At 35.0% G+C, this 15409-nt stretch overlaps 1 protein-coding gene across 1 annotated transcript in view; it reads left to right on the forward strand.

Annotated features, from left to right (window-relative positions):
• Positions 1–15409, forward strand: part of TLL1 (tolloid like 1) — a 192530-nt gene that overhangs the window by 155708 nt on the left and 21413 nt on the right. The window contains exons 17-18 of the mRNA XM_077846571.1: positions 8279–8404; positions 11061–11188. Coding sequence (XP_077702697.1) covers positions 8279–8404; positions 11061–11188 — 254 coding nt within the window. The remainder of the gene's footprint in view (positions 1–8278; positions 8405–11060; positions 11189–15409) is intronic.

The raw sequence follows: 15409 nt of genomic DNA on the forward strand, positions 1-15409 counted from the left end.
GCTTTCGTATTCTCCTTGCTTTCCTTCCCCCAGATTTAATTGCCTTTTAAAAATTCTTCTCAGGCATTAATTTAAGACTTATGTGATTCAAAGTAGCATTTTAATGCTTTATTTTAATGAAAGCAAGACATTCTTAGACTTCACTGTTTTATAAACATCATGTGCTTTACAAATTGTAGGTGACCCAGTGGTTAGATATAAAAGTCCTTGTTTTAGAACCACCTAAATATTTATTTTAAAACTGAAATTATGAAGTGAGTACATTTTATCATAATATTAATAATATTCAGGATCCTTTTTACTTTACCATAGTCATACATTTTATTTCATATTTAGTTTTTAAAAAGCTACATGCCACATATACCAGTGGCTAAGTATGATTAAGTTTAGAGCTAGAACTCAGAATATTTAAAATTCACTGTCTGATATTATTGGTCAGGAAAAACTTCCCAAATTGTAAAGATGGATTGTGTCTTTAGAAATAGACTATTGAAATGTAAAAAAATGCTACTTTAACTCTTATAAAACAGTTATGAAGGCACATAAAGATGCTGTTCTGCAGCACAGAGTCTTTATTCCTTCCTCTGGGCAGCTGTGCTTTGTAACATTACCTGAGTACCTCGGTAGTACTTCAGCCCTTGGGAACTAAAATTTGCTATAAATCATATTCACTGATACAGATCATTTTAGGAAGTTGTATCTGTTTTGGGTATTTCTCAGTGCTATATTTTAAAAAGTGTAAATCACCTGGGTGACAGTGCTTCAGGCTGGTCGAGGCTAGCCTAAATTGTTTGATGGAAAATGAGTAGTTAAGTAAATGGGACGAGTGTTCGTATGATAGCTACCATTTTGAGAATTTATTACGCAGGCATGCATCGTCTCTCTAATAATCAAAATAAGGGTATAGTATTCTCATTATTATATTCACTTGACAGACGAAGCAGCTGAGGAATTAAGTGAACTGCTTAGTGTCACAAAGCATTTAAATACTAGTTTGTCTTGGTTTGTCTAAGAGCTGGTCATGCCCCTTGCAAATAGCATGTAACTGAACATATTTGTGACCTGAAAAGCAACAGATATACTTTACACTTCTTTATTAGATTAATAATTTATAAGGTCCAAGATAATTAAGTGTAAACTTCCAGTGGCTTCTTTTTGATCCAGTGAAAAATATCAGCACTTTGTCAGATTCATATTTATAATACTGTGGTTCTGGATGAGTATTAGATCTATTTTATGTTTAATTTCCTGGGAGTTTCTGTTAGTGGGGAAGATGTTTGCTCAGGAAAGGGAAGATAAAAACAGTCTATTATGATAAAGAGCCGGTGGGGCACTAACAAGAGATGGCCACAAGTTCAGACTTAGTTTACCTGATGTCCTTATGATCATCACACAAAATTGTAATTTCTAACAAATCACCTATTTTAGTAGATAGGCTCTATTCACATTGAAGATGTTGTTTTTAAGGCCTAATAATGCTTTAAGTGTAATTATATATAATCACTTGTTCAAAGTCAAATAATTCATTAAATTTATTAGAAAACAGACATGTAGGGACGCCCGGGTGGCTCAGCAGTTGAGCATCTGCCTTCGGCTCAGAGTGTGATTCTAGAGTCCCAGGATCGAGTCCTGCATCGGGCTCCCTGCATGGAGCCTGCTTCTCCCTCTGCCTGTGTCTCTGCCTCTCTCTCTTTTTGTCTCTCGCGAATAAATAAATAAAATCTTAAAAAAAAAAAACAAGTTAAAAAAAAAAGACATGTAAACCATGGAGATACGGTATTTCTCAAACAAAATTGAAGGATATTTTTGTTTTCTAAGGTTTACTCTTGGAGGATTTGATAAAATACATTACTGGGTTTATTGTGACAAACTCTTTAAAAAGAAATTTAACCTAGGAATCAAGAATCATTACAATGATTATTCTAGTTGCCTCAGAAATCTCATTCTTGAGACACATTTTTAAGGAAATGTTTCCAGATCTGGAAGAAGGATTTCAATATACTATTACAATGATAGAAATTCAAAACAACCCAATGGTATGACAAGAGGAAAATGGTAAATAAACTATAGCAAATACACTTTGTGGGCTTTTCTAGACCACAAGGATGGCTTACTGATTCAGTGATGTAAAAAGTCGTAGATGATGAAACATCAATGGAAATCTAGGTGTGAAACTATCTGCACACTGTGCATACAGCTAAGCGTGCGGTGGGAACAAATCAAAGTTGCCGTATGAAAATACCAAGAATGTTTGTGCTAAGGTGGGAAGATGGTGCATCATAGTTTTTCTCCAATTTCTCTGTTTTCAATTTAAATACAAAATATAATTTTAATTAATTAGGTTTTGAGTGGGGGCAGTGGGAGGGGCAGAGGAAGAGAGAGAGAGAGAGAGAAAATCTGAAGCAGGCTCTATGCTCAGTGCAGAGCCTGACGTGGGTCTTGATCCCACAACCCTGAGTCCAAATCAGAAGTCAGATGCTTAACCAACTGAGCCACCCAGGTGCGTCTAAAATAACTTTAGAAGAAAAACACATACCATATTGCTGTCACTCTAGGTATTTCTAGATTTGCGAACATTACCTAATAGACTTTAATCTTTGAGAGTGAAGAAATGTTTGAGTCATCTCTTTAGTTAATTAATTAATATAGATTAATAGAGGTTAATAATACAAGTATTTTGTGATAGGTTAAATTTTATAATCTTAACTTTATAGTTAGTTAATAATATTACCTTATTATAGATGGTCGAATGGATGTGTCACTGTGTTGTATATGTTAATCCAGAGATGTCTTATGAAGACTCAGTGTTAAATGCTTCTGTTTGTAATCCCTGTTCTAAAGATTTCAGAAGTGGTTGTGGATTTATCAAAACATGATGAGAAATATGATATGCTCAGCTGTTTTTTCCACAATCTTGTACCAGGAACAATTACCAAGGATTCAATCAAAAGAAGAAACAGTGTTTGATAATAAGTGATTTTTCCGTGTTATTTGGAAAGGAAAGTTATTCAAAAACTAACTCTAGTTTTCTAGCAGCTAAGTGATACATCAAGAAAAAAGACACAAGAAAATAGATTTCGATTTTTAACGTGTTACTGTGAAATCAAACTTTTATAGCGTCATTTCCAAATACAAGTATTTAATAAAACAATCACAGAGGTTCTAGTTCTCTTTGCACATAACTTCTCATTTTAAATAAACATTTTATGGACCTAAGAAATGGAATCAGAAGAATGACTCTAAGAGAACTTATTAGCAAAATAATGTTGAATTCCGTAACTTCCCTATTTACAAAAATAAGAAACCCTCACGATAAATTCTGATTTAAAATCTTAGCAATAACATAATAAAACCTTTCATTGAACATGAAACAATGCTATAGCTTGACCGTTGAGAGGTTCCTGTGTTACATCTACAGCAGGGAGTCCCCGAGGTCCGCTAAAAAAAAATCAGTGTCATGTACTGTACTGATTTTAGGATAGATTTAAAAAACAATATAATGAAGTAGTATGAAGGCAAATAAGGAAATTAAGGCAATCAAAGCAAAGCTATTCGGGCATGATATAAAATTATGTCTTTTGAGTCTTGTAGCTACATCGGAAACAGCGTAAGCATTTTCTAGAAGACAGTCTGGCCCAACAGTATATCACTCTGATTTTTTTTTTTTTTTGGACTGAATGAGATTTGTTTTTCCATTAACACTAATAACTTACTTTACGTGATAGTAAAATCAAACTTAATTTTGTACGGTGGTGCATTTGAATACAAGTATGCAAATCTGCACAGGTATACGTGATACCGCTTATGTATTTTAAGTGGTTAAGCAGTTACCTGGAGAAGTTAATCTGGAGAATAAACCTGATTTAAGAGCAGTGTCTCTCACGAATCTAGTGTCGAAGACCTAGCGACTTGCTCAGTGGCCAAAACAGAATAAGACCCGGCTTTCCTGACTTCCAGTTCATTTCTGTCTGTAACAAATGTAGGAGTCGGAAAAAATGATGTGTGTGATTGTTCTACCCCAAATTCAAGTGATTTCAGCAGACCTGCTCCTCATTTTACCCGCCTTTGATTGCATGCGGTCACCCCGTTACCTCCTTCTCCTGTACACCCTCTCTCTAATGTAATGCTCGCAGATACCATTAGAAGAAATTCAGCCCCATATTATTCTAAGAAAACTGTAAGTGTTAATGTGATTGACTTCAAATAATTAAACAAAACTTTCCTGCGATTTTAACAAGTTTTCAATATTTCCATGTCTTGGAAAGAGCAAGTTGTCTTTGCCTAGCTTTCAGTAGAGTTCATGAGCGCTATTGGTTTTCTCAAACTTTTATTGAAATTCTAAAATCAGTAAGAATTAGAATTAGCAAGAATTCTAACTAGTTCTTAGCATACAGGATGATATTAGTGTATTTGTGCTGTTTGGAAGAGGACTATTGTCAGTTCTGTGTTGAAACTCGCATGTGCCATGTATACGCGTGCACACGCATGGGAGTGTTTGTGTGCTCGTGTGCTTGCGGGGGGAGTGAGTAAGTCTGCTTATTTTATCTTTCGTCCTTTCTTGTGCGTATATCTGCTCATATATGTTTCTGGTCTGGGGCTTGGACCCTTTACCTTTTTGTTTCCCACAGACAAGGAAGCTTTCTGCAAAGAGAAAATTTTTATTTTTGAGTCTTGCAAGAATTTGATACAGGTTGCCACTTCGGTTCCATCCAGTATGTATTATTCATAGCCTGATGGCTGCTGATAGTCTCAGACGTGCTCCGCAGGCCTCTGATGGGAAAACGCCACCTCCTTTTTTCCTAATAATGGACCTTTCCTTTATCTCACATGAAGGAATGGAAAGCAGATGTGTCCATTCTAAAGAAGGAGGCAAATTTCCATCTGCAGAGAAGAAAGGTTTTATTTCTACTCAGCAAAACATTTGTTTCTCTCACTCATAAAAACTACTTTAAAATTTTTGTGCCTCCAGTAGGAAAACACTGGAAAATTTCAAATGAGTTATTGGTAGAATTCTCGATTATTAAATTTATTATGCGGACATTCCAAGAAATATTTACAGCTGCATCCTTTTCCCTTCTCTCCTTTGGATTTTCATTGTTCAGAATATGTGCAGTCTGTATGTCCTAAGAGGAGAATGGGAAAGAAAGTGAAAACATAAGCATGTCTGCTACTAGCTTTTTTCCTCTAGTTTGATGACTTTCATTCATAAGAAGTCCGGAATATATGGAATATATTTGCGGACTTCATCTTTTGGGATGTTGCTATTTCTCATCAGCAGCTAATCAGAAATTGCATTGACTTAGTTAGAGTAGTTTATTTACTACTATTAAAACAGTACCTAAAATAGAACAAGCACTTAAAAAATAACTGCACTGTATTCATTACTCCCTAGATGACTTAAAATATTAATTTAAATAAAAAGCTTTCTTTGTCTGCATGATGTAAATTGTGTGCATAAGTATTCCAATGTTTACTGAAATTTTTCTCTTTTCATATAATTATTTGACACGTGGAGACACGTTTTTATATGCTACTTTGCTGGGCATGATAACTTTCCTCTGCTTCTTTTATTTATTTATTTATTTTTCCTCTGCTTTTAGTTGCTGTTTTGATTAGCCTAGTTTTGATTTTTAGCTAAACTTTAGGTTAATATATGCAGAGAATATACATATTCTAGTAGTGTCTTATGCTTACTTTTGATGTTTACATGACATTGATTATATTAGGCACTAGCAGATGTGGGGGTGAGGGCAGGAAACACCAATCAATGGGGAAAACAGTATTATGGATACTTAGTAATGACCATATAAAATCTTCTTCCTCTTGTTTTTCCTCTAAAGATTATTTTTCAATTATTAATTATTTTCCCCCAAACAACATAAAGATGAATAATTGGCTACAAATAACTACCATGCAACGTGATCTATTTCACTTGCAACTTTATTTCCCTTTAGTCACCATTACCACAGTTCTTGTGGTAATATTATGTTCTAGTATCATTCTATCATCTTATATTCTATCAAATCTAAAGCAAGTAATTCTTCCTAGAAACATAACCTAGTGACTTGAGATTTCTACTAAAGTTTTAAGTGTCCGAAATATCTCAGGTATTGGAGTTGTTTTTATTATAAAATAACTGTGGACTTAAAAATGCATGAATAATAGCTTGTGTTTATGTTTGCATTTTAACACTTTTATTTTGCTCATGAATGGCAAGCCAAACAGGTCCAGATAAAAAGAGGATTCCAGCAGTCCCTGCCCACCATTGGTTCTCTGAACACTTAATCTGTTTACCAGTCATTTTCTCTTAATTTGCTTACAGTTGTTAGATTTCCAGTGAACTCTCAAAAGTCTGATTGACCTATATAGTACAACTAAGGTTCAGACTAGCAGGTGTTATTTTAAGAACATCAGACACTCATCATATAAACATTTTCATAGAAAATATGTAACTATTTCAGTGTGAGTAATTCTGGCACCAGAAATTTTAAATTGGTTATTTCCATTTAACAAAGAAAGTGTATTTCTACATCCACTCATGAGGTTCTATTTTTTTCGGAAGCATCTTAAATAAAGAGTCTCTGGAAAGTCACATTAAAATAATGAGTTTAAATCATGTACTGCCTGACTGTCTGAATTGGAAAATACAAGTGGCTGACACCTGCAAGGAAAGAAGTATGGCTTGCCATGCACCCGTTTTGCAGAAGTCATTCATAACTCACAAACTATAATTTTCACTATTGACACAATTAAGGGAAAGGGACTTTGAAATGATTATAAATTTTTCTAAAATTAATTACAGGGCTAACCCCGTATTAACTTATGATTTCTCATGCATGTTGATGCTCTTTTAAAGAATCATTTTCTTTTTTCCACTTTTATTTTGCTTAGGCTACCTGATAACTAATAATAAAAGTGTAGTCGAGGTGTTAAAGATAGATAGAGAACCCATGAATCACAGATGTATTGATTCTGATATATTCTTTAGAACTTTGGGACTCTCCGTATGCATTTGGAGCATTCTGTTATTGCCGATTCATGAATATTTCCCAGAAGCACTGTGCTCAATGTCATGTAATCAGTCTCCAAACGTGGAAAAATAGATGCGTCCTTAAAAAATTATTATCAGATTCTTTTATAAAAATGTTTTTTTCTAAGCCCATTTCCATAGAGTGAATATTGATTTGATATAAAAAAGCAAAAATAGCTTTAGCTATCAGTGTGCCACCATGAGCTCACAAATTGTCACTAGAAAAATTAGTTGACAGTATAAATTTTGAATTCAGGCAACCTCTGATATGACTGTCATGTGTCCTTTTTGCTCTCTATGCTGTGGGAGTGATGAAAGTCTGAGTGATGTGTCATCATCTATGTGTGTCAGGAGCAATCTGCCAGTTTTGACTTTAATGGACAAGCCAGCCATGGAATGACAGCTGAGTGACATAGTTCGGTGGCTGATGCTTCTCACTGATTGACTGCCTGCTAATCTAGTTTGGCTTTTTTCCCTGTAGTGAATTTGTTGGCTATTTCTTAGAGCTCATATTTCCTATTCTAACTCTTATTTCTAGCACACTAAAAGCCTTTTCAGGGAATTACTTATTAATAAACTAGTCTGCAGGAGTAAATTTGTTTCAAATATATAAATTAACTTGCTTCTTTAGGATAATCTAATGATGCCTTTTTCTGTCTTGGGCTGTTATGAAGGGCCCAGATTCATCAACGCTGACCATAACAGCAAAGTTAACAACAAAAGCAACAACAACAACAAAAAATCAACAGAAGTAGTTATACTGAGTGATTTTTTTTTTAAGTGATTATATACAAATTTTGGAACCTTGTTTAGCCTCCGTCTATACACCATGGCTAATGTATTGAAGGATTGCCCTCTTCTTAAATGCTAGTTCCCTCATTTATTCAAAATACTCACAATTTTAAATTTATTTTTTTAAAATTGGCAATAAATGTTTAGGATTAGTTGGAAAAAGATTCATTCATTTCCTGGCTCCTACTAAAACTCCCACTCCAGCATAGGAGTGAAGGAGGTCAGAAGTTGTCATCCTAGAGCCGATCATCTTAGAAACTCATGGTACAAGGCTCCAAGCTAAACAAGGAGTGGGTAAAACTAAGACACTATAAATTTTGGGGGTTTTGTTGGGAACAAAGAAAGCTGTGACTTAGTTTACCCTTGGTCAGTGTTAACCACACCTAAAAGACTCCTCCTTTGATACCCTTTGTGTTTAAAGCTACTTACTAAACTGTGGGGTTATCTTTTTGCTAGACAAAGATGAATGCTCTAAGGATAATGGCGGGTGTCAACATGAGTGTGTCAACACAATGGGAAGCTACATGTGTCAGTGCCGTAACGGATTTGTGCTGCATGAAAATAAACATGACTGCAAGGAAGGTATGAAAGGAATGTTCTTTTCTTGACAACATCTAGAATTGCATGGAGTTTGGGTAAAGCTCTGCTTCCAAGTAGGGTTAATCATATCAATGAGTGATATCATTGCTGACTATTCAAATGTCAAAAAGTAAAATATGTGCAGTGTTCAGAGATCCAAGGCATACCATTGGAAGCCTCCTAATACCTAAAGGTTTGGCACTTCACACATGGGTGGCATTAGAATAACTTTGTGTAACAGACATCGAAGCGGCTATAAGGCCATCTGGCAGCTAGAAAAGCACCCAGGTCCTTGTAGAACAGACCTTATAACATTCTCCATATTTAAACTTGACTTCTGCTAAATGTTTTGCATTTGGTTTAATTTCCCTCCGCAGAATATCTCGTGTATGTGCTATATGAGGAATGGCACTTTAAATACCAAGAGTATCAAACTCAAATGCCTACCAGAGGAAAGACATTTGAAAATGGTAGATACTGTGCCATTTAAAGTTTTAAGTCATGGGTTTGGCCAAAAAAAAAAAAAAGAAAAAAAATCATTTTAATAGCACAATGATAGTTATCAGCTTTGGGGCCCAAAGGCCTTACAATATTCTGATTTTATAAAAACAGTTATCTTTATCTTCTTAGCCAGTATGAGCTAGATAGGAGCAAGAAATAGTGACTCAATTTTTATTTCATCCTTTGAGGGTTTTGCTCCTGAATTCTCTACTTAAATTGGATTTATGCCCATTTTGAAAGAATTATTATGGCAGATTTTATAACTTTAGTTATTAGCACATGTATATTGGTAGGTCCCTGGCTAGAATCATAGTTAGATAGAAGCTCTTTGTATGAACATTGGAATAGTACAGGATATCCTGAGCTGACCCTTGTTCCATTCAGTTCCTTTCAAATATTGTCACATGTCAGGGTTTTTTTTTTTCCTATTTTTTCATTGAGCCAGTGGTATTGCCCAGAATCATATGCAAACAGGATCCCCCCACCCCCACCTTTTTACTTTCTTATATGAGGATAAACCTGTGAGGACTCTGATACTTGTAACTTAGTATTCTATTAAATTAACAGGCTGGGGAATAGTCTGGTTATTTTACAGTTATGGAAGATAATTCAGAGAAAAAAAGAGACAGTTTTTGCAAAGTATGCATGTATCCTGTGGCTCACAAGTGACAAATAGATAGATACCTCAATTCTCTGTTTATTACAGTAAACATTTTCAAGAAAGGATTTCACAGGAAACTTGCTTTTAGGTAGAACAATATTTAGGTGTCCCTAATAAAGCTCATTTTTATTGCCAGTAAAGGGTTTGGATTTTCTTTTAACTCTGTTATGGAATGGACACCTCCTACAATTTAGCAGTGAGCCTCTTGGCTTTATCTTATAGGTTATTTCCGGATCCTGGAGGCTCCATATTTCATATTGCAAAGCAAGGACAGGGATAATGGAACTTAGAAGACCCCTAGGATCTAGAATCTAAGACTTGCTATATGATCCTATGTTATTTGAAAGGAACTGAATTTCTTCTCTTTTTTTGTATTCCTATGTTAAGAGTCCAAATCTCCCTATGGAAACCTATCATGATTAAGAGAAAGATCTAGTAGTAAGGAATGCAACAACAGCATATTTATGTTGGGCGTCGTACTCTTATCACATAGCCGTGCAGCCAAACAGGTGTTTTGTCTGCATAGGAAAGAATTGCTCCAAAGAGATTTCTTGGAAGATTTCAAAGAATTAATTGTGTTTTAGGAGGGATATCTCATACACAACAAATAATTCCCAGTCTACATTAGTATGTGTAGGGTGATGCTTCATGAGTTACAGAGAATGGATAGAACCTGAGGATATTAAATATTTTTTTGATATTAAACATTTTTGAAGTTTTATGTTAACAATGTGGAGTAGTTTCCTTTAAGGTAAGGCCATTTTAATTGTGAAAAAAACCTAAATTTCCTATTTAGGAAAGTAAAATAATTAAAATAAAATAATTTTTGAGTAAAATAATTTTTGAAATTAGTTCAGAAGCTATTTCCATGGCTAGTAGCTATTCACTTATTTTTCTCTTTAGTGCTGCACTTCACTTTGATAAAATTAGGATTAATTTACTTCAGCAGCTAAAATTATAGTGTAGGTATTCAAGTGTTTACTTTTACTAAGGGTGAGAGAAAATGTAAATACATGATCCATAAAGTGGCTGAATGGTGTTAATTAGCTGTAAATGATGTTTCTGCTAATGAAAAAATAGGAATTGAAAAAGGCATAATCCATTGATTTTAATTTGTGGCATTGCATTAAATATTTTTCAGGTGCCAAGTGTTGATATCCTTCATTGTCAATACATGTTGCTCTGTTAAAATCTGAGCTTTCAGATCCAGCGACTTAAAATAGTTCATTTTCTTTTAGGCATTTATCTAACTCATTGTAAACACTTAATTTCATGTAACCAAGAAAACAAACATTGCCTGATTATGATCAGCAACATGTTTGCCAAAGCAGATGACTCTGATAACAGACTAGGGTGGTGATTAGTTAGTATTCAGGGAAATCTTTCAGCAGTGTAGGGGGTAAATAGGCTACTTTTCTTTTCTTTTTTTTTTTTTTTTTGCTAAATCAGTCTTGGGCTAGATTTGCACACTGATTGATATTATTGTCATTGGCACAGCTGAGTGTGAACAGAAGATCCACAGTCCAAGTGGCTTTATCACCAGTCCCAACTGGCCAGACAAGTACCCGAGCAGGAAGGAATGCACATGGGAAATCAGTGCCACTCCTGGCCATCGAATCAAATTAGTAAGTGAGCTCGTCCTTCTTCTATTAAACTGACTGCCCATGTCTTTTCTCAGCCAGCACGTAGAAAAAAATGAATGTTTATTTAATTGAATTGAATTAGTGGGCAGCTGGAAAAGATTTCCTTTCTTATGCTTTCCTACTTACACTGAACAAATCCCTGACTTCCTAGATCGAGACGACGGTAACGGCAGCCATGTAGTTCTCATAGGGTGTTCGTATCCTGGGTGCTTTCAAAGGCACTATCAAAGCTACTGCAAAACAGGAGGCTCTACTTCCTAACATGTTATTGTTCATCATGTTTCCAAATGGGAAAAATAAAGGAAGGGACAAAAAATCATCAGAAATTCTGCAAGAAAGAATTAAAATGACTATTTACATAGCATAGTACTGGTTGTGTCAATTCTATATACCTCATGTACAAAGCATATACGTTTTTTAGAAAACTAATTTTGTCTTATAGCCACAAGTCATTTTTGCATAACATAGTTGCCTCTTTTAGATGGATCCTGATATCCTCAGATTTCCTCCAAATTCCAATATGAATGTAATGTTTGTCCTTCCTCCTGTATTCTTTGTAATGCATTCTGTTCTGATCATCTGATAATATATATTAAGTTTCATTACAGGCTTCATAGTACTTGAAGCATGTAATATACAGAAATCATCATAAGAATATAGAAATTTTGACAATTTCCCATAGCATGTTATTGTTAGAAGCAGGAGAGAATGCCAGCCAGCAATGCTCAGAACAGGCTGGTGGCACCATAATAAAGGACAAAACGTTGTCCTGAGAATGAGATTACCAGTCAATGTGTAGTAGCTTACTGGACCAGCCCAGCCATAAGGTTAATTTTAAAACTTTGTTTTTAACCTTTCTTTTCAGGGAACTTAGTAGGGGAAGGGGGGAGAAGCATTACGTATACATGGCATTATAACAATGACATTAGAGGAAGTCACCAAGACATTCATAGCCATCGTATGGAGTTTCATGCAGTCACTGTATTTGGAAAATATCAGTAAATGACTTTCCAAATAGAGACATCAATTTATTGAAGCCATTCTTTGGAAAGATGCTCGATAATTAGATGACGGCATTGTGGGAACATGATTAGTTGCCAGTCCTGTCCAAGGTCCTGATTGAGAGGACCATCCTGAAGCTCATGGCTTTTCAGCAGTGCAGTTAGCTAATGAAGGACTTGGGAAAATAGATTTTCTGAAGACATTGTTTTTTGTAGATCCACATTTTGTCTGCTATTACATTCCTTGTGTCTAAAGACAGATTCCTCTTATATTTTGTGTAGCTTATGTCGGTGCAGTATCACTTTTTAAAGATATTTTCATTGGGTATAGAATTCTAGGATGACAATTTTATTTTCTTGTCTATATTTTAAACTGACTTCATTATTTTCTGGCTTTATTGGTTTCTCATAAGCCTTAAAACTCTTGTATTTATTCCTTTTTTTCCTATTGGTATCTTCAACATTTTTTTATCAGCAGTTTGAATATAATGTATCTAGGGGTGTGTGTGTGTGTGTGTGTGTGTGTGTGTGCATGTGTATTTAGAAATTTTATGGGATTTATTCTTCTCAAAATTCTCTGAATTTCCTCCATCTGTATTGTGGTATTGTGATATTATTAGGAACTTCTGAAAATTCTCTACCATTATTTCTTCGCAAAGTTCTTTTTTACTATTGTCAATCCTTTCCTTCTGGGATTCAAATCATACGTATGCTAGATTGTTTTATATTATACCATAATTCTTGTTGCTCTATTAATTTTTTGTCACTCTTTTTGAGTGTGAGTTGAATAATTTCTATGGACCTATCTTCAATTTCAGTGATTGTTTCTCTGGCTGTCTTGAGTCTCCTGATGAGCTTGTTAATACATTCTTCATCCCCCTTACCATGCTTTTTTATTTTATTTTATTTTTTTATTTTTTTTACCATGCTTTTTTATTTCTAGCATTTTTATTTGACTCATTATTATAGCTTCCATGTTTATTAGTTTACCTGGGTTGCCATAACAAAATACCATAGACTGAGTGGCTAAGACAACAAAAAAATTATTTTCTTACAGTTTTGGAGACTAGAAGTTCAAGATCAAGGTGCTGTCAGGGTTGGTGTATGGTAACACCTCACCTCCTGGCTTGTGGATGGCCACTTGGTTGCTGTATCCTCGCATGGCTTTTCTTCTGTGTGTGCACTTTTCTTCTAGTGTCTCCTCATCTTCTTATAAGGACACTAGCCCTATGGGACTAGTCACCTATATGACCTCATTTAATTTTAATTACCTCCCTTAAAACCCTAGCCCCACATACATTCAGACTGTGGGTTAGAGATTCAATGTCTGAATTTTGGGGAATACAATTCAATCCACAACATCATCTCTTTGCTAAAATTTCATACATGATTGCATATTGTCTACATTTTTACTGGAGTTTATTTTTTTTTAAATTCAATTTAGTTAACATATAGTGTATTATTAGTTTCAGGGGTACAATTTAATGACCTGTCAATTGCATAAAAACGCTCAGTGCTCATTAGATCAAGTGCCCTCCTTAATGCCCATCATCCAGTTACACGATCCCCCTACCACTGTCTCTCCAGCAACCCTCAGCTTGTTCCCTATAGTTGAGTCTCTTATGGTTTGTCTCTCTCTTTCTGTTTTTATCTTATTTTATTTTTCTTTCCCTTCCACTATCTCCACCAGTTTTGTTTCTTAAATTTCACATATGAGTGAAATCATATGGTATTTATCTATCTCTGACTGATTTATTTCGTTTGGAATAATACCCTCTAGTTACATCCATGTCATTGCAAATGGCAAGATTTCATTCTTTTTAATGGCTGAGTTATATTCCATTATATATATGCCACATCTTCTCATCCACTCATCCATTGATTGATATCTGACCTCTTCCCATAGTTTGGCTATTGTGGACATTACTGCTGTAAACATTGGGATGTAGTTGCCCTTTCAGATCACTGTGTTTATATCATTTAGATAAATACCTAGTAGTGCAATTGCTGAGTCATAGAGTATCTCTATTTTTAACTTTTTGATGACCCTTCATACTGTTTTCCAGAGTGGCGGCACCAGTTTGCATTCCCACCAACAGTGTAAGAGGGTCCCCTTTCTCTCCATCCTTGCCAGCATCTGTTGTTAATTTTAGCCATTCTCACTGGTGTGAGGTGGAATCTCACTGCAGTTTTGATTTGTATTTCCTTGATGCCGAGTGATGCTGAGCATATTTTCATGTGTTTGCTGCCCATTTGTATGTCTTCTTTGGATAAATGCCCATTCATGTCTTCTGTCCATTTCTTAATTGCATTGTTTTTTATTTATTTATTTTTTTTGGTGTTAATTTGGTAAGTTCTTTATAGATTGTAGATACTAGCCCTTTATCTATTATGTCATTTGCAAATATCTTCTTCCATTCTGTAGGTTACCTTTTAGTTGTGTTGATTTTTTCCTTTGCTGTACAAAAGCTTTTCATCCTGATGAAGTCCCAGTAGTTCATTTTTGCTTTTGTTTTCTTGTCTCTGGAGATGTGTCTAGCAAGAAGTTGCTGTGGCAGAGGTCAAAAAGTTTGCTGCCTATGTTCTCCTCCAGGATTTCGATAGATTCCTGTCTCATATTTAGGTCTTTATACATTTTGGATTTATTTTTGTTTATGGTATAGGAAAGCAGTCCTTTACTAGCATCTTTAGCATATTAATTATAGTTACTTTATTTTTTAAAAAAGAGTGTGTGAGCAGGGGGGAGTGGTGGAGACAGAGGGAGAGAGAGAATCTTAAGCAGATTCCATGCACAGCGGGGAGCTCAACGTGGGGCTTGATCTCAGGACCCTGAGATCATGACCTGAGCTGAATCAAACATCAGATGCTTTATCGACTGAGTCACCCAGGCACTCAAATCATAATTACTTTAAGTTCCATCTCATAATTTAAACATACCGGTCATGTCTGAGTCTGTTCTGTTGCTTATTTTCTGTCTTAGTAGAATGTTTTGTTTTTGTTTTTGTTTTTCTTACCTTTTCGAGTATCATGTAATTTCTTACTAAATACCAAACATGTGAATAATAGTAGAGATTTTATGTCTGGAAGTGGACACATCTCTTCTGAGACTATCAGCACATGTGTGTGTATATGGGAATGGATGTTGTTGAAGAAATATCTAGTTAATAAATAAGGGTTTGGGTTTTCTTGTTCTTCTGATGAC

Source organism: Canis aureus, chromosome 13, assembly GCF_053574225.1.
Source record: "Canis aureus isolate CA01 chromosome 13, VMU_Caureus_v.1.0, whole genome shotgun sequence".
NCBI lineage: Eukaryota > Metazoa > Chordata > Mammalia > Carnivora > Canidae > Canis > Canis aureus.